The sequence below is a fragment of the Strix aluco genome, chromosome 17 (genome assembly GCF_031877795.1).
Source record: "Strix aluco isolate bStrAlu1 chromosome 17, bStrAlu1.hap1, whole genome shotgun sequence".
Classification (NCBI taxonomy): domain Eukaryota; kingdom Metazoa; phylum Chordata; class Aves; order Strigiformes; family Strigidae; genus Strix; species Strix aluco.
The window spans coordinates 2,578,132-2,600,964 of record NC_133947.1 but is presented as its reverse complement, the minus strand read 5'-3'; the positions used below and the strand labels follow the sequence as shown (position 1 = coordinate 2,600,964).

Here is a 22,833-nt window from a genome sequence, read left to right as displayed (position 1 = left end):
GCCAAATGTTTAAAAGCAATTCTCATTCTGTGCTTCTTGGATTAAAAAACAGATTGAAATTTTGTCATTTGATCCTAAATAGGCCAACTGGATCTTTTTTCTCTTTATTTTAGTTGATTTTACAGAAGAATATTCTGGAAAATACTGCATGTCAGCAGTACTTATACTTTAAACTACGTAGCCTTTTTTAAAAATAAGTTTTATAAAAACGAATCAGCAACACACCCATATACAGAATTCAAAGCAATCTCTTTGTGCCTCATCCTCTGCTGAGTTGCTCCCATCACCAATCTCAGCGTATAACCAGTTGCCTACCACCAAGTAAAGCAGGGCCTTCTATTCGAGGCCCCTCTTCTATTGCCACAATAAATGCGCTGCAAATGGTTGCCAGAATCACAAAAGGCAAAAAAGAAAGCGTTGAACTCAGTGAGGAATATGAGCGAAGAGTTTCAAGCCTGATAGCATGAGGTGCAACACTTTTACACATTAAAAAAATCTCGTAGAAATTTGATGAACAATTACAATCTGGGTAGGTTTTGTTCCTGAGTACTCCCTACTCAGAAAAAAAGCCAACACCTGATGTAACTTCTTCGTTTTAACATAGGCGACATGAGACAACATGAACAATTAATTGATTTTTTCCTTCTGCCATGCAATTCTCTCATTGGAAATGACACCTGGAATCACATGCAAGTACAATCCCTGCAGAGGAGAATGCTGTTGGGGTCTGCAGGAGCTGGTAGGAAAGAGTCCAAAAGAAATATAGACATATATAGAGATATATGTTATCAGCTAATCCAAGATCATGTTCTCATTCAACCAGAAAGTCATGCAGAATGACGCAGGGTGTCTCGAAGAAGTGGCATTTAGATGTCAGTCAAGTGGATGATAAATGAGCCTCAGTTCAGTGGCAAGTGTATGTGTCGGTGACATGAAGATGAGGGAAGCAGGAATCCAGCCACACACGACAACATGAACTGAAGCTTGCAATCGTGATGGCCAAGAGCGGCGCGAGCACGGGGCAGGCACCCTGCTCGTGCCAGGGGGAAGGGAAGGGAAAGAAAACTGTGGCTTGGCAACCCGACACAAAGATTATGGGAAGCTGTAACAGCGTAACAGAGCGTGCTTTAGTTCCCAGGTCTTCACAACCACTTTCAGTTGGTATCTATTAAAAACATATTTGATAACAAAAAAATTATGTTTCCAGGCTGACTTCGGGGAAGGTTTACAAAAGTTTCAGCTTTTGACTTGAATTTAACAAAGGATAGAAACTGAGTTGATTCTTCTCTGCTGCCAGTCAGAAAATGAGAGCCCATGCTGGACGTGAGGATCAATGCATAGTCCCACAGCTGACAGAAGGATGCTCACTGCTTTAGTGGGCTTTGTATTTAGGTTCCTTTAGGTCCAACAGCCCAGCACTCAGAAGCAAAACGCATGAGAACTAACCTTCAAATGAGCTACCATCAGCCTCCTTAGGACGCTGAGGGTTTGAGCTCCTGCTTGAAACCCTCTGGTTTGGGGTTTATTCCACAGAATTCTATAGCATTAAATCAGCACTTTTAAAAATCGTGGACTCATTACGTTAGCGCTAATTTTGGTACCACAGAAAGTATCATTTGTAATGTCTTGCACTGATTTTAAACTACGCTTGAGCCATTGTTTCGTTTTCTCCTTTCATTTTGTAGGCAGCAAATGTTAGCCACACTGAGTTGGACTAGCATGGACTCAGATCCATCTCTGCGTATGAACTCAACCAGTAACAGTGTTCATTCTTCTGAGAAGCTACGGCCAGGAGAACGAGGTTATCTCCTGCTGGGAAATGAGGCTGTTTTTTAATCCAGAGTTTGTGCTGAGCTCATGGCATATGAGAACAACTTGTTAAAACCAGGCAGCAGTGCTAGGAGTGAATGACAGCCTTTGTGGCTATCACTGGGCTCCAGTCTGGTCACAGGTGTGACCAGGTGCAGAAGCAATTACTGGAGACATGAAGGAAAGGAAAATACATCTGTGTGCGCAAAATTTGCCATGACTACAGCTGAAATCAAGAGAGGACCAGGCTTAAGCCTGGTTTGCCTCCACTGATTTCAGAAAAGCCACTGCAAAGGTGAATTCAGCCCAGAGAATGGAGTTTCTAGAAGTGGAGCAACCTGGGCATTATGAAAACAAAAGGTCAACCAATGATTTATGTCATGGTGAGTAATTGTTCTGTTCCTTGCCCACAACCACGGTGTTAGACTTGGGTTGAAGGGATTCAGTGAAATCATAACTGTAAAGACCAGAGTTGCATCATCCCCGCAGCCACCACTTAAGCCTGGCCAAGCATGGGGCCTCGGGTGAGTGGAGGGACACTGGAGCCAGACACGTCTTTAACCTTGGCCTTTGGTATTTTGCAGTGATACCGTCACCCCTCTCTTCCTAACACACAGCCTTTTTTCCCCAAACGGATGTTGAGCACTGTCAAACACTACATCACACATATCCTGCATCTTCTAGCAACGTTTTGATATTTGCCAGCTCAACTGTTCTGCGTTTCAGGAGCAAAGCAAAACAGCCAGAATGCATCTTCAAGCTGGCTCATTATTCCTAAACAAGACTTTAAGAAATGTTCTACACCCAGACGCGCAGGCCAGTCAAGGGCTCTGCAAACACCTTTCCTTCACTGGTCTGTGTGGTATTTCTTCCCACTGTCAGGTCTCTGTGGTGCCTTCATCTCTCTGAGTAGACACCAGGGAAGTCTCTTACAAAGCAGAATATGATAGAGCTGATAATCTGGCTTGGTATAGTTACATTACTGTCTAAAAATGCATGCATTATTGCATTTATTGACTAGAGATCATTGGTTTAGTACATTAAGAAACCACGGCTTCTAAGGAGTTTTCTATTAATTTACCTACATTGAGTTTTCCATGATTGCCTCATCGTTTTCTGGTATTTTGTTATATGCATCTTAAATGAAGGCTTTTAGCACTCAGCCTTAGATGCATCAAAGTGCTGGCATCTGCCCCTAAGAGTTTGTGCAGTGGGGGATTGCAGGCAGGCAGCCCAAGGGTCCAGGAAAACAAGACAGCTGAATTATTTTTATGTCCCTTCACAGTTAACCTATAGTTTTACTAAAGCACAGTGTGTATAACACTACATTGAGGATGGATGCAGGTAACAAAGATGCCCTTGTAGCTACTCCAAAGTTCAAGACTCCTTTTTGACTGGAAGAACCAGTCTGTAATCCTCCTTCTCAGGGTCTCCAATGGATTAAGAAGATCTTGAGATAATAATTTGGTTCATCCTCCCTTTCCCTTGCAGAACTCAAGATGGGGGAGATGAAATGAGGACCACCATGGGAAGGAATTCAGGTGAAAATAGAAAAAATTACACTGGCTTTACCAATTAAAAATTCATGCCTAGGAAGACATGCAAGGAAGACACTAAGATCAGAGTGGCTGATTTTCCAGAAAACAGAACTGGACATGGACAGGTGAGAGGACAGCACTACAAATATCACTGCTTGCTTTAATCTCTGCCCAAACCAACCTCAACATTAAGCAATTGAAGGGAGCCTTTCTCTGGGGAGGAGTCCCTGCTTGCACTACGCCTCCGTCTCCAAGGATAAAACAACTTCACCTGGCAAACGGAAACACTGCAGAAGTCATGATAATTTTTTTCAGCTAGACTATTGACCAAATCTTTGCCTTTTGGAAATGTATTGAAATGCTGTCTGTGCAACTGATGATCAACTAATACTTAAACCAGTCCTTTCAAGGATAAACTTCAAGGAAGGCCACAGCACCGTCAAAACACATAGCAGGAGGCTAACTCAAAGATTCAGGCTATTTATCCAGGCACAGGGAATCTCCTACCATAGAGAACTGCTCATTATGAAACCTAGATCATGCCCCCTTCCTCTTTGTTACCCATTCGGAGATGGGATTTACCACACTACCTCTGAGCTTCTGGTACACGCAAGCCTCAGGCATGATTCCCAGCCTCTAGACTAACAGATAATAAAAATAGCCAGCGGGGAAAAAAATAGCAAGAAAAGAAAAGATACAAGTTGGAACAATTAATGGAGAAAATCAGAGATACATGTACTTTTAAAACTGTAGTTTTATACTTTTAAAACTGTAGTTTGTTGGCTTTCTGAGGGAGACAGAGACTGGTGATTTTGAGAATTAAAACGGACTCCAAAAAAGAGCATGCAAAAATCCGATTTCACAAACATGCGGCATCACTCAGTGCCCTGCCACTCCTGGGCTTTCCACCTGCCTGGCTGCGGGGGGAAGAGCTGATGGGGTTCACCTGCCAGCATTCACAGCATGCAAACTCCGGGCATTGCTACGTCAAGAAGGTGCATGTTTGCTGCTGAGAAGCAGTGTCCGGGGCGGGGGAAGAGACTCTTCCAGTGCAGGCGTGGCAGGAGACATATTTATGCGTAAGTCAAATAAGATACATGTATCTGTGTACCCTTATGGCCATCAGATGGGTGCACTGAGGAATGCTCACTGGGAATTCTCTGACGCCGCCTAACAATCGTCAGCTTGATGAAAAAGATGAAAACACTGCTCGTACGAAACCCTCTGCTCTAGCTATCTGTTCCCCACGGGATCTAGAAACAGAACCATTCACAATGCCAATGTCAACGCTAAGGGGAACCCGTATCCCCTACGTCTGGTGGGACAGGCTGAGATTAGTCCTTCTCTAGCTGCGTAGTAGAGGTGCTAGATAGGCAAGCCGTGGCTTCCAAAGGCCACAAGACTAGGAAAGGTCAATTTGCAGTGTTCAGAGAGCCAAAGGAACGGTGACAAAGCAGAGGTAGGAAGCTGGTATTTCTCATGCTACTAACTTGACAATGCTGTACAGTGCAATTCAATTTGCAAGGATTCCCTGGACCTTGAGGAGAGATGGAGCGATAGGGAGGAAGGGGTCTTTTTAAAAAAAAAAAAAAAAATTTAAATTTTTAATTTTTTAAAAATTTTCCATCATTTGTTAAACTTCAGTTCCTGGCCTCCTTCCTTGCTGAGCAGACACTGGCTTGCTAGCCCAGACCAAATTCCCCATCCTCATCTCTTTGTTTCACGTGTTCTGCATGATTAGCAGACAAGGAAGCCTCTAATTTCTGAGCGGGCAATGGGGAGGCTCTTTCACCTTTTTTTTTACTCATCTAGTACCTCTATTAAGCAGAGAAGTGATCAGAACGGGTGGTAGCAGGGTAGAGGGAGAATGAGCCGTGCAGCTTTTGATTAGTTTCGTGCGACGCATTTCCCGTGGTACCTAGAGTTTCCTGAGCAGCATCCGCATAGTGACTCTCTGCACGGTTTGCTTTTACTGGAAATGAGGGGAGAGTAAAAATTAGACCTGGAAGCAAATGCCAGACAGGAAACTTTTGATTACTGACTCTAGGTTTAAAAGACAGGTGTTTTGAGGGCCGGGTTCATGACAGGATTTTTCTGTTTGAGCGTTAAGTGAAAAAAAAATTAAAAAATCAAGAGGGTTTCTGAAATTTGTCTCACTGTGGTTAATAAATGTCATTATTAGAAATGACGCATTCTGCATTGAATTGGTGGCATCAGTTCATCTACAGGTGACTGTGTCCTGCAGGAAGATTTTTTTCATCTGCGTTGGAAACCCAAAGTACTATCTTATTCCTCTAAACAGATAAAAAAGACAATTTTTTTAATTGTCTAAGCCATAGAGATCCAAAACTTTAATTTGTTTTGTCTAACAACATCCAAAAGGTTCAAATTTCTTCTTTTTTTTAATCCAAAAACACCCTCACAAAGAGAGCCAGTTAATCTGTCAATTATTTGCACTTCTCATACAGGAAATAGCATTATGTTAAGCCTGGCATTTAAAAAAATAAAAATAGATAAAAAGGGGGTGTGGTGCAGTCCCTTATGGGAAGGGATTGGAACATCTGTGTTCAGGCATCTGTTTTCTGTAACACTTTTTAGAGGGGCCCTACCACTTCTGGGGGGTTCCTGGCTTTGCTGAGGCACCACCACAGCTCCCAAATCCCAAAAGGCTGCTCAGGCACTGCCCTGCCAGCAGATCGCCACCACGACCAGGGTTCTCCACGCCATGGAGCAGCCCTCTACCTGTGGAAGGGTAATGACGTGGCCCCCATCACCCCACCTGGCCACCAGCCACCAGCGGGCATCACTTGCTGAGTTCATGGACAGACTGAAAAGGCTGAAGGGCATAAAACCCCCAATCTCGTTTTACACTTGAACTCGGCAATCGGAGGAGCTCGCGGGCACACACAGAAGGAATTTGCAGGAATTCCTTCTGCTTCGTGGCATCCTGTGCAAGCTCAGCCGACAGCACCCTCTGCATCCTGGGGACTCCTCAGGTGCCCACAACAGAACCTACCCCACATCCCCAGGTAGTCCCGGGGACCGGTGGTGCTACCGGGGCTGTTCTGGAGCTGGGGTCTGAGCATTGCGGTGTAGGAGGGGGATATTCAGCATGCAGAGCCTCAAGGAGACACCTGGGTTACTCTCCTCTTTTAGTCTCCTCTGCAGTCCCTACGGAAAGATGCAGTCCCTTCTGTGCAAATAATCTGCTCCCCTAAAGGCAACTGATTATTTCCAGATTACTGTCAGTCCCAGCATGAGTCTCTGACACCAGATTAAGTGGTTAGAAGGTCAAACGCCAACCCAGGCTAACATGGCCCATCGGGCTCCTGTGATTGACACCGGTTTCCACGGGCAGTAGCGGTTAGTGACACCTAGGACACCCTAGACTGGATGAGCAGGGGCCCACTGAGTCAACCAAAGGCATCCTCCAGTGCGTACAAAAGCCTTAATCACACCCCTGAACAGAGATATTCTTGTTGTGTGTATCTCAGACAGACATATACATACATTGATATATAGATAGATACACGCACAGATATACATACACATTACAAGGTGGCCCAGTCCAGCATTCACTCAACGTGATGACCAAGGTCTTGCTGAGTTCATTAGGGTCAAGGACAAACCACAGCTGAGGACACCCTTCCAAAGAGGTTCCTCGCATTACCTACAGGACCAAACTCATGCTGGACAAAGTAATCTGAGTTTTAGCTTCCCAGTTCCCTGGAATCCTTCTGTTTCTTTTTCTCTGATATTAATGTATTATTGTGATCGTTTCGTTCATTAATTTTTAGCTTTTCACCCAATCATACTTTGGAAAACACAAGAGGAAGAAATGTGGTCAGGGACGCCTTCAGATGTTTATCAAACCATCTGTGAAAGAGCATCTGAAGCCCACATTTCACATCAGAGCCTCCGTAGTCCTGGCTAACCGTATGCTTGTCTTTTTGACATTACAATCAGAAGACAAAATAAACAGAGACAAGATGCCACAGCAAATTTCCAGCCTGATTAACATAGGAGTAATCAAACCCCGTTACCATGGATTTGCTGGCTTTCTGCAGCAGGATGGGTGAGAAAAGCCCCAGCAGAGAGCAGCTCTCCTTTCCCCAGGGTTATGAGGCAGAAAGGACTCATATTTGGACCGAGCACAAGAGCAGCGTGGTCTCGGAGGCGTGATCGGTGTTAGCTGCTCCTTCAGCAACAGCCAGCCCAGGGAGGGGCAGGGGCCACTTCCCCCGGCCAAGGCAGATGGGAGGGTGGACACAGAGTAAGCTCTGTAAGCAGTTTTTTTAAAAAGGGAGGAAAATAAAAAGGGGGAAGAGGTATGCAGCGTGTAGAAAAAGGCCAGCATCTTTTCTGCTCATCACAGCCTGGGCTCCACGTCACTGGGAGGTGAGCTCCTGTCCCCCCGAGCGGGTCAGCACACAGCTTCCCGGCACTTGGTCACAGATGGATGCAGACAAGCTCGTGGTGGAAAACAAAAACAGAAACAATAGAGAAAGGACGTAACCTGTCTCTCAGATCGGCTGCCTCATTTTACACCAAGACCAAATCAAAAGTCACCACCATTCCAGGTGACCCCGAGCCTCTGCCATGCTAACCCCATCGCCTCCCCACGGCCTCCCATCCCGGGCAGCAGCTCTCTGGGTGCTGTCGGGGCAGAAATCAGCACGGCTACAGCAGCACCGGAGTCAGAGGGCAGCATCAACGCTGGTGCAAGGGCAAGACCCTGACAGCGGCCCCGTGCACTGGCGGGGCATTTGGGACGCTCCCTGACCTTGCAAGGCAATGCTTGTCTTGCACAGCACGCTCCCACGAGCCGTGCCAGCACCCCTTCGCTAACTTAAAATATAATAAGATGAAAAATAGTGAAAAAGCCGTTCCTGTACTGTTCGCTGTAAGGACTTTGTGGTGTATCAGTTATGGAAAGAGAGATATAGGAAATCAGCCACTCCCTACAGGTAACTACTACGGGAGGAAGATGCAGCTATCTCCAGATGAGAGATCGTATGTTCCCTTACATCGATGGAAATGGAAAGTGGTAAATTCTTTGCCAACTGAAGCAATAAAAGTGTGATGCTGGGGTCTGTTATGAGAGAAGATTCATTCTGAGAAGTTTCCTAAGTGAAACTCCTTTCCATCAGCGACAGACTAGGGCTGGATGATTAACTGATGGGTGGGCTGAGAAACGGGACAAGTTTTCTCTTCTAAGGGCAGGATGACACACTGAGCATCATCGTGAGGCTGTTAGAAATCAAAGTGGGTGGGAGATTTGGGATGTGAATGTAGAAGATCCAGACGCTTTTATTTGGTAAAACAACTGATTTGGGGCTCCCTGAATATAGGGACTACTGTGGAAATTTCCTTCCTGAGGTCTGAGACATTATCAGATGGAAAAGGGCAGCAGGAGCAGATAGAATTGATATTGCCCTAACAAAACACAGAAGGAAAGAGCTTTGGTTCTGCTCTGGCAGCTGAACTGAACAACAGGGAAAGGACTCTAATGCCATGTACATGACAGCTGCAGACCCTCAGCTTAAGGGTCTGGTTTAGCATCTTACAGTGGAGGGCAACAAAACCCTCAGTGTCACAGGAGACAGATACTCTACAGGAGCAGGAAAACAGCATGTGGAAATGACCCTGATGAAGGAGCTATATATAGTAAAAAATACTCTGAAAAAGGGTAGTGAAAGGCTATTTTTACTTCTTTCTGTGACATGAGATTAAGATGTAGAAAATGAACAGGGTAACACCTGCAACCTCTACGAAGAAATATATCTGAGTGTTTTAGCTGGTGAAAATGAACCCTGCCAGACAGGATTGAGATTAAAAAATGAGAAATAAGACTAGTGCCTGCAATTGCAAGGATGCTGGCTGGTGTGACCCTACGAGAGACTGCTCGTTGGTCCTAAAAATTTCTTCGGCTATGGAGCTGATCGGGTTGAAGAGAGATTTCATCTCACTGCATGGTCAAGTGCCTGTGAGAAACGTGGATTTACCTTTTGATGAATCCAAAGTATGTCACTGGCTGAGACAGGGCAGGGGAGGGGAGCAGCCAGGCCCCTGGGATGAAATGCTGACCCTCCTGATGCCACAGGTGGGCGGCCAAGATTTCAGCTCAGTCTGCTCCCAGAGAGCACTTCCCACGTCATGCTCCCCGCTTTAATAAAGCTGGATGGAGTTCTCGCCACACAGGCTGAGACCCCACGTAGGAAAAATAAAGTAATTCTGGATAGTTGAAACATGATCTTGGTGATTTGGATTATTTGGCAGGAAAGTGGATGGAGTGCTACGGAGGTTCTGCTTGCAAAGAAAAGCTCAAATGAAAGACAGAAAAAAGAGTGGAGGAAAAAAAGGGAAGGAATGATGAAATTTTCCTCCCTTTAGTCAGCACCGTACCTACCCAGATATCTTTGGTTGGATTTTATGCCAGGGAAAAATTAGTTTCTGGCCTCTTAGAAACTAAAAGGCACAGCAGAAAGTTACCTCTGCAAAATGCCAGGCTCCAGTTATACTTGTGAAAAACATATTCAGTGTTTACAATATTTAGGCTGTAGGCTATGTTTTCAGATATGAGATGGAAGATCCGAAAGCCAAGCAGATGATCTCCACAGATCATCAGTTCTGCACCTCGCCTCCCAAGCAAAAAAAAATGAGATTCAGTCCCAGAATTACTTCTTGAAAGAACTGGGAAAATATAGGACAAAAAATCCCAGAATTTAATATTTCTACAGGGATGAAAAGTATCCTGAAAGTATCCCAAATACCAGCCCTGTTGCTTTCCCTGGGACATGTGAACAGAGAAAAGCTCTCCTGTAGGTGAGGTTTATGGCTGGCCTTGGAAGGTGCTCGCCACGTCTCAGAGGGCGCCCGCCTGAGCACGCTCTGTGCGGTGGACTCGAGGCGTGGAGGGAAGACGGAGCAGGGACTGTGCTTCATCCAGAGGTTGTGAGGCCAAAGGGGATGGGGTGGATAAAGGGTGTCTCTGCCACGCAACGTCGTGCTGTGTCAGAGAGCCCTCCTGTGTCCCACGGAGCAGCAGGTCCACGCAGCCCCGTGCAGTGCCCTGCAGCAAGAGGAGCTCAGGAGAAGTTGCTAACTCGGTGACACGGTGATGGCTTCATCTTCCCATGTCACCTCCGCGTGGTGTGGCGTTGGGTGATGGAGACATAGGCAAAGCATCACCTACCCAGCGGCACTCACTGAGCCTGCGTTATACTGTTTCAGCTACAACTCCAGCAACAAAAGGAAAAAAAAAAAAAAAGCAGCATAAACCAAAGCCCTGCCATCACCCCAGATAAGTGTCTGCCAGCTCTGCCCGTGCTGCCCACCACTCTCTCTAGCCCCCACAGCCTTGCTATCCTCGCAGCTACAGCCCGAGGCAGACTGGAAGGAAGAGATGATTTAAGGTCCAGCATACACGTAGATACATTGGACTGCCACAGCACAGAAAAAGCACGTTAATACCTAGAATGCTTCCCTCGATGGCGCCACGACATGGTACACACACGCACACACGTACATAGAAATCTACAGGTAATGCATGGGAATGGCGTGTTGGCAGTGATACAGACCTTGGCGATGGTTCGGGCTGCTGCTCTTTCCTTTAAACAGAAGCAATAGTACATTAGCATGGTGTCAGGTGGCAAAAGATGTTGTTGCTTCACTGTTAAAACATAACAAAAGGACAATACCAAACAATACAACTAAGTGGAAGCTGTGGACAGAAGAAAGGGAAAGGAGCACTTAATTCCTTGAGTTTCTGGCCTGGACAGAAGATCACTAGAGACTCACACAACCTCAGAGAAGACACATACAACGCACAGGGTTGAAGAGTTTATCCCAACCCATCCTTGTGCCTACGCATGACTCAGACACCTGATGGTTGTGTGATTTGTGTGAGCACAGGAGGACTTCTGTGGGCTCAGAGAGTGGCCCCCTTCGTTTGGAAATGCACCGCCCTGAGTTGTTTCTGCAGACAGGGAAGGATTTGAATGGCTCCCATGACCCTGGTGCATTTGCTTTTCCTTCCTGGCCACTGGGACAGAGCTCCTGTCAGATCTCTTGATGAGTGGCTTCACGTCGCAGTGCTAACGCGTGCTGCTGGGAGGGGGACATTGGTGGGAAGCAGTATGGACCCCTGCCCTGACATCCTGACACCCCAGGTGGGGTTTCTGCCTCCAAAGCCTTTGGCAGCTACTTTGCCAAAGTAGTTGGCAAAGGCTACACGGAGGGAGGGGGACGCCACAATTTTTACATGCAGTTTCCTACTCAGATCCCAAACCACTTGATTGCCCTGATAATCACTGACATTGAGGACAAAGTGAGCCAAACACCTGCCAAAGGGCAGGCATAACACCACAAGGCAAGCTAAGCCCACACTGAAAAAAAAATCTCACCTTCACTAACCAGGCATCTTGGTGGCATTTCCCTCCAGGAATGAGGAAAACCTGCTCTGCCTTCAACTACTCTGATTCACAGCTTCTTCACACTGGGAAATTGCATTTAATCTAGGGCCCCGAAGCAATCTTGCCCCTGCAGCCCCACAAGAGAGGGAGCAGACTGTGTTTCTCAGCAGATAAAGGTCTGCCTCCCCTAACAACAGACAGTCTAAGGGACAGACTGGACTGTGAGAAGACCTGGGCGAGAGGAGCTTGGTTCCATCTGAACGTGATGCTATAGCAGCCCTGGCCCTGCCTCCACCCAGCAGTGACCGCTGAGATCTGCACAGACCCCGACCCCTCTCCCTTAGGCTGAAGGCAGCAGCCTGCAGAGACTGAAAAAAGTCTCTTCTCCTTGCTCAGACAAGCTTGGAAGTCCAGCCCCAGGCACTAGCTCAAATACTCACATTATAGTTTGCGGTCTGACCCATGGGTCTACAGATCTCTACTCTCTGCAGAGACACACCAGCCAGGGCAGGTCCCATCCCACGCCATCCAGCTGGCCCTGATGCCACCAGCATGGCCAGTATCTCTCCATCCCTCCCGGGATCTGCACACTTCCCATTCACCAAACAGGGCAACCTCGCCTGCTTAAAAAAACCCAAAGAATTATCTGTCCTGAGCACATGGTTAAGCTGCAGGACTCCTGGCTTTGTGGGGCAATCATGTATACCTTGCCACAGCAAATTTAGCCAAAATTTCTCACCACTACAACCTTGCCTGTTCTCAGGGGAGGCGAGGGAAGGCTGGAGGGAATGGGGAGTTAATGAACACATCGTGGGCCTGAGTCTCCTCTTGAGGGTGGTGAAGAGCAGAAAGGTCAGAGGAAAACTGGGAACACTACCTCGATCAGACCCTTTGAAAATACAACTTTGCATTTTCAGTCAAGCACTGTAACTTTACTCCAGAGCCAAGTTAGGCTGAAGAAATTCATGTACAGCATGGGAGAGGGATGGGGAGGAGGTCGTTGAACGACCCACAGGGGACCAGCTGCCAAAACCTCTCACATCTTCAAGGCTGTCCATATGCAAAAGGCAGGAAGGAAAAAAACACTAAATAAAAAAAGAAAAAAGAAATAAAAAGGTTGCAAAGTGTGTGCTTTCCAAGCTCTCTTAACTCTGCTGCTAACCTGAATGTCAGTCCCGATTTGCTCTTCAGGTTCCTCAGGAGCTCCAGCTGGTTCAGAGGAGGAATAAGTCTAGAGGGAGAAAATAAAGACCATTAATATTTCAGGCAGAGCTGATTTCAGAGCCTCCTGTCTTGGAAACTTTACCCGCTGCCCCATCCTTTCAACTAGAACCAGCTTTGTGCCACCAACTGCAACTGGGGGACAGCTTGGGAAGGACGGAGAGGGGTTTGGCTGCTACTTCCAACAGTGTCCTAAGGCAGAGCAGTGGGGGAAGAGAAAGAGAGTGACAGCAAGAGAGAGAGAGAAACTTGTCTGCACCACCGGATTTTGAACCTCCCAAAAAACAAGCAGCTGCCAGGGTTTCTGAGCAGCGCGGTGGTGTTTTGGCTGGAGAGCTGTTTCACCACCTGTAGTTTAGCAGTTGGCATTGCTTTGTTTGGAGGTCAACACTTCGGCTGTGTATTAAGTGAAGAAGCTCCAGTTTCAGAGGCAAATGGGAAAACTCAACCCTGCTGCTCTTGGGAATGGGGGGAGGCACGGGAAGGAGCAGCTTGTGGGGCAGAGAAAACAGGGACCTGCAGTTGGGAGCATCCCAGAAGAAACAGCAATGTGCTCTGGGGTCAAGTTTAACAAATTCTCTACTGCCCATGTCAAATTTTGTCCCAAAATGAGGCAAAACCATGTATCATTGCCTTCTAGGAACCATGGGTTTCCTTCTTTCTCAGGAAGGAAAAGAACCTGACAATGGGAATCCTGGTTCATAATTAAAAAAAAAAAAAAAATGAACAAACACCCTGTTGCCTATCCTGGTTTTGTGCTAAAAGCCACTGAACTAGCTCCCACATTCACTTTTGGCTTCTTCCCTCAGACCCTGGGAGACCGGGGCTTACTTCAGAAATATTTCACGCTGTTATTCCCAGTCAGGTGTTCAACCAAGAGAGATGTCAGCTGAAGGTGTCGGGGGGAGGATGGAGAATCTGCACACAGTTGGGAAGAGCAGCATCTACTTAAGAGCACACTTGGGGACTTCACTGGGGGTCAAGGCCAACGGGGCTTATCCCATGGCTTGCTGCAAAGTCCCTTCTAGGCCACCAGCATGCCCTTGTCAAACTGCCCAAGTCCCACATGCCATCGCTGTGCCCAGAGGGTACGAAGCAGCCACCTCCAGTCCTGCTTGTGACGAGTGAGTGGGAGGAGGCATCGATGCAGGGATGATGGGGAGGACAAGGGGGTGCTGGAGGGCTGGGCACAGGCTGCCTGCAGCTGCCCACGTCCCTGCGGTTGGGGCCACAACCCCAAGGCAGCGTAGACTTAGGGCTTTGCTGGAAAATGAACCATGGAGGTTTTAATGAAAGCGAGAAGGACCTACTCAAACTGTCCCAAAACCGCAACTTCGGACTGGAAGGAAAGGGGTGCAAGTGCTTGCAGACTAACAGGCTGGTCTCAGCTGAGGTGGTGTAAGAAATGGGGCTGTTGCTTACTGTAAAATAAAGGCAGAGATATTTATGCCCACATTTTTTCAGCCATTATGAGACCAACAGTTTCACAGTTTTCCTCTAACTGAAAAAAAAACAACTGTAAAAGCCTCTCCTCTGCAAGCACAAAACTCATCCTCAAAAACACAGTTGTTCAGCAAAGCAGATTTGGTGTTCACAAGACTGAGGCAATCAGAAAATTTTCCAATCCTAAATATGGAGAAAAGAATAAAAATAGGCCTGAAAATTTTGGCTCAGCTTCCCAATCCAGCTCTGTTCACTTCCATCCAGAGAAGAGCACATCCTGATCTGATGAATTAATGATCCTCTTCACTCAAGACGACAGGAAGAAGCTGACCTTGGTGCAGTGGAGCAGTGCATGAGTGCTGAGCTGTCACCTCCCTTCAAACCTGCTGTAGGGTTTGCAGATTCGTTCCAAGATGGGAGAAGGTGGTGCATAAAATCAAGCACAAAGTGTACTTAGCTAACGAAGGCAGCACAACTGTTCTTTGGTGAGACAGTTTCTCAGGGAGGTCCATACCCAGCAGAACACAGGACAACAGCCCCACTTTCTCCAGCTGGGATCACAAATCCAGGGCTCCCACCAATGCAAGTCTCAGAGCTGAAAAGCCCATTAGCTCACTAGATTGAAGGATTCAGGATCCCAAAAGGAGATTGCATTGGCCCATAACACAAAGTCTACACTGCGCGGAAGGTGGCAATCTCTTGGGCTACCACAGATGTTTCCATGCAAAGCTAAAGACACACAAGCAAACACAGAAGTTTACTGTTTCTGTGGTAGGGTGATGGGCCTGGTGTACGCGTGGTGGAAAACCCCAATGTTTTACTAAAACAATAATTATTAAAAACGGGTGTAAATTCATCCATGTACTTGACCGGAGATTCAATCTGAATGGAATGCTCAGCCTAACCTGTCCTGACAAGAGCAGCTTGGGGAACAGCTACTGCATTTCACCAGCAGCTTAAAGAAAAGGCAGGGCTCCGCACAGCGCTTTTAACTGAGCTTTGCTAGAGAACGCTGGTCGGAGGACACCCTGCACTGGTGTGTGTGCCCAGGGGACAGGTGACGCAGGTGCCACTGTGTCCTCCAGAGACATGGCGAAAGGCCCTCCGGCTGGGGCGTCTCACATTTTCTCTCTCTCCTCCTGGTCCGTGTGTCACTTGTTAGCAAGGGAAGCATGTTTTAGTTAAAAGGGAGCTAGGTGAGAAGATCTGCGCACCACGGGGACACACACAGCTCATGCTACCCACCACAGCAACAATTCCGAGTCGCCGGCTGCTGCAGGGGACCCAGCGGTACCTACAGCTGCTCCCAACACCCCTCCCAGTTCAGCACAGAGAAACGCCACGTTAACGGTGGGTGCTGGCTCCCCGCATCCAAAGGGAAGGCAAATTTCCTATTCGTGATAGCACAGATAACGTTCAAGCATCGGGGGTCAGTAGGGATATCATGCCTCCGGCCAGGACATCATCAAAACCCCACAACACGAGGAGGGCAGCAGCACACAACAGTGGGTGGGAGCACAGACGAAAACACGCACACACCATGACACGCACACACACAGAGACAATGATGATTTTTTTGAACAGCCCCAGTATGAATAATTAGGAAGAGGGTGACAAGGAGATGGATGCTGGAATGGGATAGGGACTTAAATGAGTCTCCATGCTGTGTTGGAGTTCCTATGAGGAGCCAATTTTTACCCTATCCATGACTTTATGTCTCCAGCCTAAGCTATTTTTCATAACTGAGAACATTTATGAAACCCATAAAATATTTTATTATACAAAATGGGATGGAAGTGGCACACTCTTATTTCACTCCCAGCCGTAGAAAAACGTCTGATTCTCAAAACAGACTGTTGTTCAGCACAATGGGAAAATGCATTCATAAGATTATATTTGCAATTCATTGATGCAATTTGCTGTAAATTAACCACACAAAGTGTTAAGTGTGATTTACTAAGGCTGTAAAACTTGCATCTGTGAAAACTGGAACCAGGTTTGGAAATCAAGCAGTAAATCACATCAGCTCTAACAGCATTAATGCATCTAGTGAGGATTTAAACTGCTCTAAGAAAAGAGCTTGGCCCAGTCTTGAAACGCAAGGCATTTATTCCCCAACTTAAAATACTGACTTGACTATGCCTTCAGATACCCACCTCACATAAAATATGCCTGTGATTTGAAAATCTACTCTTTTCTGAAGAATCTGAGATAATATTATTTATCATAAATTTTCCACAGCCATACACAGGTCTTTGCATTTGGACCGATCCCAAAAGATTAAGTCCCAGATTGAATAATGGCGGCTAATAACAGCTTGGCTCTAGGTCAGTCTTGGAAGAAAAAACTGCAATGGAAAAGTCCTGCTGAGATGGGACATCATTTTCCCCAAAATCTGACTGGATTACTAGAAGAAATCAATGATCATTTCAGTTTAGCATTCCAGATCTCTCTCTCCTCCAGACATCGTCCACAAAAGCTGCTACTGTGATTTCACTCTGTGCTACCACTGATGTGTCCCACGGTGCCACCACACCAGCAAATTCAGCAAACCTAGTGTTACCTGGTGGGCACAGCTCCTACAGCATGAAGTGAGAGAAATGACACAATGAAGGATGGGAAAAGAGGGTGGAGAAAGGGGAACACGCAGGAGTGACGGCAAAGGGAAAATGCAAGTATGAATGGGGAAGTTTTCTCGTTAAGCATTGTATGAATTGGAGGAAGTTGGTAAGACCATCAAGAAATCATCCTTAAAAAAGCAAGCTTATCAAGCGCTCTCCCATTCTCCTTCCTCAAATCATCATTCTGGCAGACAGTTTCCCAACACTTGTGAGTACCAATAGCTAAAATGTACATGGAGGTGCATGGAGTTAGTCTGTAGCAGCAGGACTGGGAGTCTGGTTTGGGCTTTCACTCATTCCTTTGAAAAAACTGATCTTCAGAGGTTTCTTTTTTTTTTTCTTTTTCTTTTTTTTTTTTTTTAATTAAAGGCTTTGCATGTTACAGTCCCAAACGAAGAACAAGGAGTGACATGACACACAGTTTCAGAGTCACATGCACTTCATACCTGGAGGCACCGTACGTTTGCGTTTGCGTGCTTTTCAAGTGTTTTCACCAAAGAAAACCAAAGGGATAAGAGAAAGAAAAACAGGGGGGAAAGGTGGGGTGGAGGAAAGGGGAAAAGAAACAGAATAAAGAAAATTAGCATATGAACGAAGTGTATCCCCAGGAGCAGATGTGCTGTGACCAGGCTTACAGGTGAGCAGGGGAGCGTGGGCTGAGCTCGCTCCGCTGCAGGCACCTCAGAAACCTCTGCGTGCCCATGTCACCCGCGGGGACAGGCCGCTGGCACCTCGCTCCAAAGGCAAATGGGCACCACAGAGGGGGGAAAATGCGGGGGCCTCCAAAAGACCTTTCATGAGACACCCACAAGCTCTCGGTCCCATCTGCCAGGGCCTCCTGGGGCTGCGCTGCTGATGGGCATGATGGGCCGGTGGGGGTTTTTTTTAGTGGAGACCAATATAGAATGCAGTTGAGATCAAGGCTCTGTTCTCATGAGGGACAATAAAGAGCAGATTTTTTTTTTTGCAAATCCAGTGGCTGATGCGTAACAGGCTACAATGTCTGGGTGCACCAAGCTATGTGTGCACTACAAGCCCAAACCACACCTGCGCATACAGGAGCCTTGTGCATATCTCAGATTTGGTTCTATCACGTGTTGAATTTCAAGATAAAATCTGAGATTCTCTCAGAGGCCACCATATTTTCCCCAAATGAGCGAGACTAGCTCTACTGCAGTGATTTGAGTGATGTTCTGGAGACACGTCAACTCCTCCAAGGCATGTGTAACAATTTTCTCATATCAAGCAGCCGTTTTTTTTGCCGATGCCTTGGGAGGACAGGTAAGCTCCAGTCACAGAGCTCTTGCTATGAGGAGTAAGCAGCCCAATGTTGAGCAGAAAGGGTGCCAAGGGAGAGGTGACTGCAGATCACCCCCAGGCACCCAGGAGGGAGACAGGGATATTGTGTTCCTCCAACCCACTTCCTAACCTTAATACAGCGCTGGTCTTGACGTGCTGCTAAGGCTGCACCAGCACAGGGCTGCCAGCACCCGCCAGCTGGCTTAGTGAAGTGGGTAGACAAGGATAGATGGACAGTGTGAGTGATGGAAGCTGCAGCCAGAACATACAGTTACCCCCCTGCTTCTTTTTTTTTCCCCAATTAATTTATCTGACTGCATCCAAAATGTATTCAAAAGAGGATCACTGCTTTCTTGGTAAAAAATCCAATTTGACTAACAGCTGAATCCATCAGTGCACCCACGCCTCACTCTCCCAGGTGATGTTTACTTCGCCTGCGCACAGACAGGAGTTGGGATTCAAGGGTGAAGCTGGGAGAGCAGAAACCTGTGCCCAGGGAAGCCCAGGGTCACACTGCTGCTTGGGGCTGGCGTTGGGAGCAGCACCCGCAGCGTCAGCCAGCAAAACTGCTACACCCCTGCTACAACTTTGTCCTGGCTTTTTATTCAGGATAGCTGGGCTCTTCACCAAACTACATTTTTTGCTCTTTCTCCTCCCCAAAGTTTCATTTAGTGTCTTCTGGAGCTCTTTAGCTTAGTTTTCCTCCTGCATACTAGCTCCATGGGAAATACAGATAAGTAGCAGGTAATTACCCCAGTACATCCTCATGCAAAAGGGTGTCACTGTATGTCTGGCTGCGTAGTAAGTTCAGTCTCTCAAAGAGCAGTAAAACCTGGCAAAGTCCACTGAAATCAGCCCCTGGCCTTCTGCATTTTGCAGCAGACTTTGGACCAGGCTCCCGTCCTCATCCTCTCCAGTAGCTGATCTCAGCCAGCGCTGCAAATGTACAGCAAGAAGGTCAAATACTGGGAGTGAGAGTTTCGATGGGTGGGTTTAACGCTATTGGAAAACAGTTGTGTTCTGTTTTGTTGGGTTGTTGGGTTTTGATTCTTTCTTTAGGCAAAATCTTGAAGTCGGTTCATAAATCTCTAGGGCAAGAGCAACCGATCAGACACACACTGGGAATGGATTCAATGAAAACTTACTGCCCACGACAGCGTGACTCCCAACAGGTTTTTAAGATGGTTTAACAGGCTGGTTGCTGCGTTCCAAATACGGGCTAATGCTTACCCTAGGAAATATATCCAGACTGTCTGCCTGAGGGCTAAAAGGCACCAGTAACACAGGAAAACAGAAGGGGATTCACATCCGCAGTGGCTCAACCCGATGCTGGAGCAGGGAGATGGGGCACAGGGACCCCCATCACACCCAACAAAACGCCATGAAGCCACGGGAATATCTAATGAACACGTCCAACTCCTCTACAAACCCAGAGAGATCTGGCTAGCCCATAAAACATGCCAGAGAGGGATTCATGGCCCTGAAGTGGAAAATGAACAGCAATGTTTTGCATTTTAGCTTCTGGGGAAGCCTCCTCCTCACTGCCACCAACCCCAAGAGTGACACGGGGGATGCGGTGCTTCCCCACCTCCCGGAGGGCAGCAAGGCATGGCAGGAGGACTCTGTCCTCATCTCCATGAAGCTCCAAATCCCAAGAGGCTGTGAATTCCCACAGCACTGCTATAACCTGTGTCATTTCAGCTGAAAAAGCTGCCTGGGTATGACGACGAGTTTTCTCTCCCTGAAGCAAGCCAGATGGATGCTGCTAAAACACAGCGGTGCTTTATCAGCGTCATCTGTCACGGCTCTGCCGTCCTTCCCTGCTCATGTCAACAGATCGTGATGGATAAATGAAATGCAGGAAATTGGAAAATGCTCACTGAATCCCGATTTGTTTTTTCTCCTCTTAGAGAAAAAAAAAAAAAAAAATGAAAGGAAAGGGGGACCTGGGGATGCACCTGGGGAGAGAGCTGGGCCAGTCAAAGGAGGGACAGAAGTTTGCTGAAAGGCAAAGGGACCATTAGAGACCAGCTGGAGCAGCAAGGAGAGCCCAAGCAAGGGCACAAGGAGGGTTTACCTACAATCCAGGGCAGCTCGAGAGGGAGGTCTTCACACCTGGGCACGGCAACTGTCACAACACAATGCAACTACCAGCGGATGTGGAGAAATAAAGGTGAAAAGAAGAGCATGTACACACACAGACACAAAAAGAAAAAAAAAAAACACAACAGGGAAATTAAAATCAAGTCAAAAAGAAATACACAAAAAAACCAAAGCAAAAAACCTCCAAAAGAAAAAGCATATACCAGCCCTTAAGAGCTGTGGAAAACAACTTTTTTCAACCTAAACAAAAGTAAATAAAGAAATGAAACTATATATCCAGATAACAAAAATAAATATGGAGACAGTGGCATCACGAGGAAGGCAGTGGAAGAGGGAGGTGGAGGAGGAGGTACCTGTACATGGGGACGGTGACGGTGCGTTCGTAGTACTGCCAGGTGGAGTGCAGGTCCGTCCGGGACAGGTTGGTGGCATAAAATCTCCAAGCCGCCTGCAGAGGAAACACAGTGGGACTGTGGATCCAGGCACAGCCAGTGCTACCCTCGGTTTTATAAACCTCAGCCAACACTGAGTCCTCCCTCTGTTTTCCTTGATTTGATACGTGACAAATTTGGGGTGGTACCAATCCCGACTATGTGAGCCCAGCTCAAAACGCTGTGGGTACCAGGCACTCGCTGTCAGGTTAAGGTCGGATATCAAACAGGTGTTGTTGCCCATTAGGGAATTAAAAAATTTGGAGAGAGAGGAGCGGGGGAATGTAAACTGACTCTTAATTTCAAATCTCTAAGACATATACCAAGGCCAGCCTTCTGCACAGACATCTGTCATTGTGAAGAAAATGCTCCCAATTGTGACTTTGTATCAGTATAAATATTCTCTTTGGGGGAAAAAAAAGTTTGGTGAAAACAAACTGTCCTAATGCATTTGTCTGGCTGTGCTGGGCTGGGTTTCATTCCTCTTCTTCCCCAGATTGCCTACTACATATGCTATTTTCCCATGGCTGATTTCTTGGCATTTATTCCCAGACAAGACCAGTCACCAGCTGCTGTCTCACACCTTACACACACACAGCCCCATTTTTCACCTGCCCGTCACCCCGCCAACTTCTAAAAGTCTATTAAACCCCCCAAAATCAGGGTGATGTAACCCCAGGGCTCCTTGGATGCGATCCTCACCTGAATCAGGCCCGCTGCTGGGTTTCGCCTCTTCTCAAAGTGTTTTTGTCGATGCTGCTCTTGAACCTTCAGAGCAAACCCCGAACCCAAGATGCCCTGGGGAAGAGAACGGAAATCTGCAGTTAGCAGGGCGTTAGCTAAGCTTTCACTTTAAAAACTGCAGCTAGCTTTCCCTCCAAAGGTTTGTTCTGGCTCATTTTTTGCTTCAAACGTACAGGGGAAGGAAGAACAAGGCTTCAACTGAGGCAGCCCTGGCAGACACCCTCCCTGTGAAGGGGCAGCAGATTGTGCTGGCGCTCACTGGAATTGCTGCTTTTCCCAAACTACCTCCAGACAGCTGATAAAACACAAAATAACCACACTGTCCTGGAATTCAGCAAATTATCCCCAAAGGGGAAAATCAGATCCCTGCAACACACTGAAACGCGCCGCGAAAGGGACAGAGGCAATTTGCTGAATTGGCATAATCACCCCTACGAACAGACCTTTACAGGAAGAAAATAGTTTTACTTCAATAAATATTTGTGCAGTGCCAAATCTAGAGTTTCCACCCCGTTTGCTCATAAGCATTGTGTCTGAGCTGTGGGTATTCAGACAGGGTTTCCCCCTATTCTCCCCTTTTTCTTGACTCCACAGCAGCCACAGCGCAGTCGCAGTCGGGAGCTCTCTGGGTACATCACGCTGCTGGATGTAGCTGTTGCGTTGCCACCAGCTCCAGGGGCCAGGGACAAAGCTCAGCCCCCTCCCAGCGAGACGTTGCAGCTTCTGCTTACGGCAGGAAGGGCGAAGAAGGAGACGCCGATGAGCGTGAACGTCGCTGCCAGCAGCCGCCCGTTCCAGGTCTGCGGGTACTTGTCCCCGTAGCCGATGGTGGTGAGAGTAATCTGCAGGGAGGAGATCACCGCACAGCCCTTGGTCAGACAGCCTTAAAACTAAAACAACACGGCCAAAACTCCCGCAACACCAGAGTGGGGCATGGAGGAGCCAAGGTCACCACCACGTGCCCCGAGCTGACCAAATCGAGGTGCAGCTCGGGCACCCCGAGTGCTTGGGACAGGCACCTCCACGGGAAGCAGCGATGCCCTCACACCCGGGACAGCGATGCCACCCCCCCAGCTCGACACGCCGAGTTTTCACACCGGTCAGGAGCGTTTTCTTGCCTTTAGCTGACACAGAGAGAGCTGCCATCTGGTGCAGAGGCTTGCGGCAGCTCGGAGCCTCCCCCAGGAGACGGGGTTGTGCCTTCGGCAGG

The 22,833-nt window shown here is 47.4% G+C and overlaps 1 protein-coding gene across 11 annotated transcripts in view; it reads right to left on the bottom strand.

Annotated features, from left to right (window-relative positions):
* The window catches only part of KCNQ2 (potassium voltage-gated channel subfamily Q member 2), a 78,459-nt gene that overhangs the window by 23,805 nt on the left and 31,821 nt on the right, over positions 1-22,833 (bottom strand). For 4 of the 11 annotated variants that reach the window (XM_074843584.1, XM_074843578.1, XM_074843585.1 and 1 more), the window contains exons 6-10: positions 22,355-22,465; positions 21,582-21,677; positions 20,802-20,896; positions 12,924-12,992; positions 10,928-10,957 (exon numbers count right to left, since the gene is read on the bottom strand). In XM_074843584.1, the coding sequence (XP_074699685.1) occupies positions 10,928-10,957; positions 12,924-12,992; positions 20,802-20,896; positions 21,582-21,677; positions 22,355-22,465 (401 nt within the window). Of the gene's footprint in view, positions 1-5,265; positions 5,320-10,927; positions 10,958-12,923; positions 12,993-17,492; positions 17,523-20,109; positions 20,493-20,801; positions 20,897-21,581; positions 21,678-22,354; positions 22,466-22,833 lie in introns of those variants that run through there. The other 7 variants (XM_074843581.1, XM_074843577.1, XM_074843583.1 and 4 more) reach the window with 6 other exon arrangements.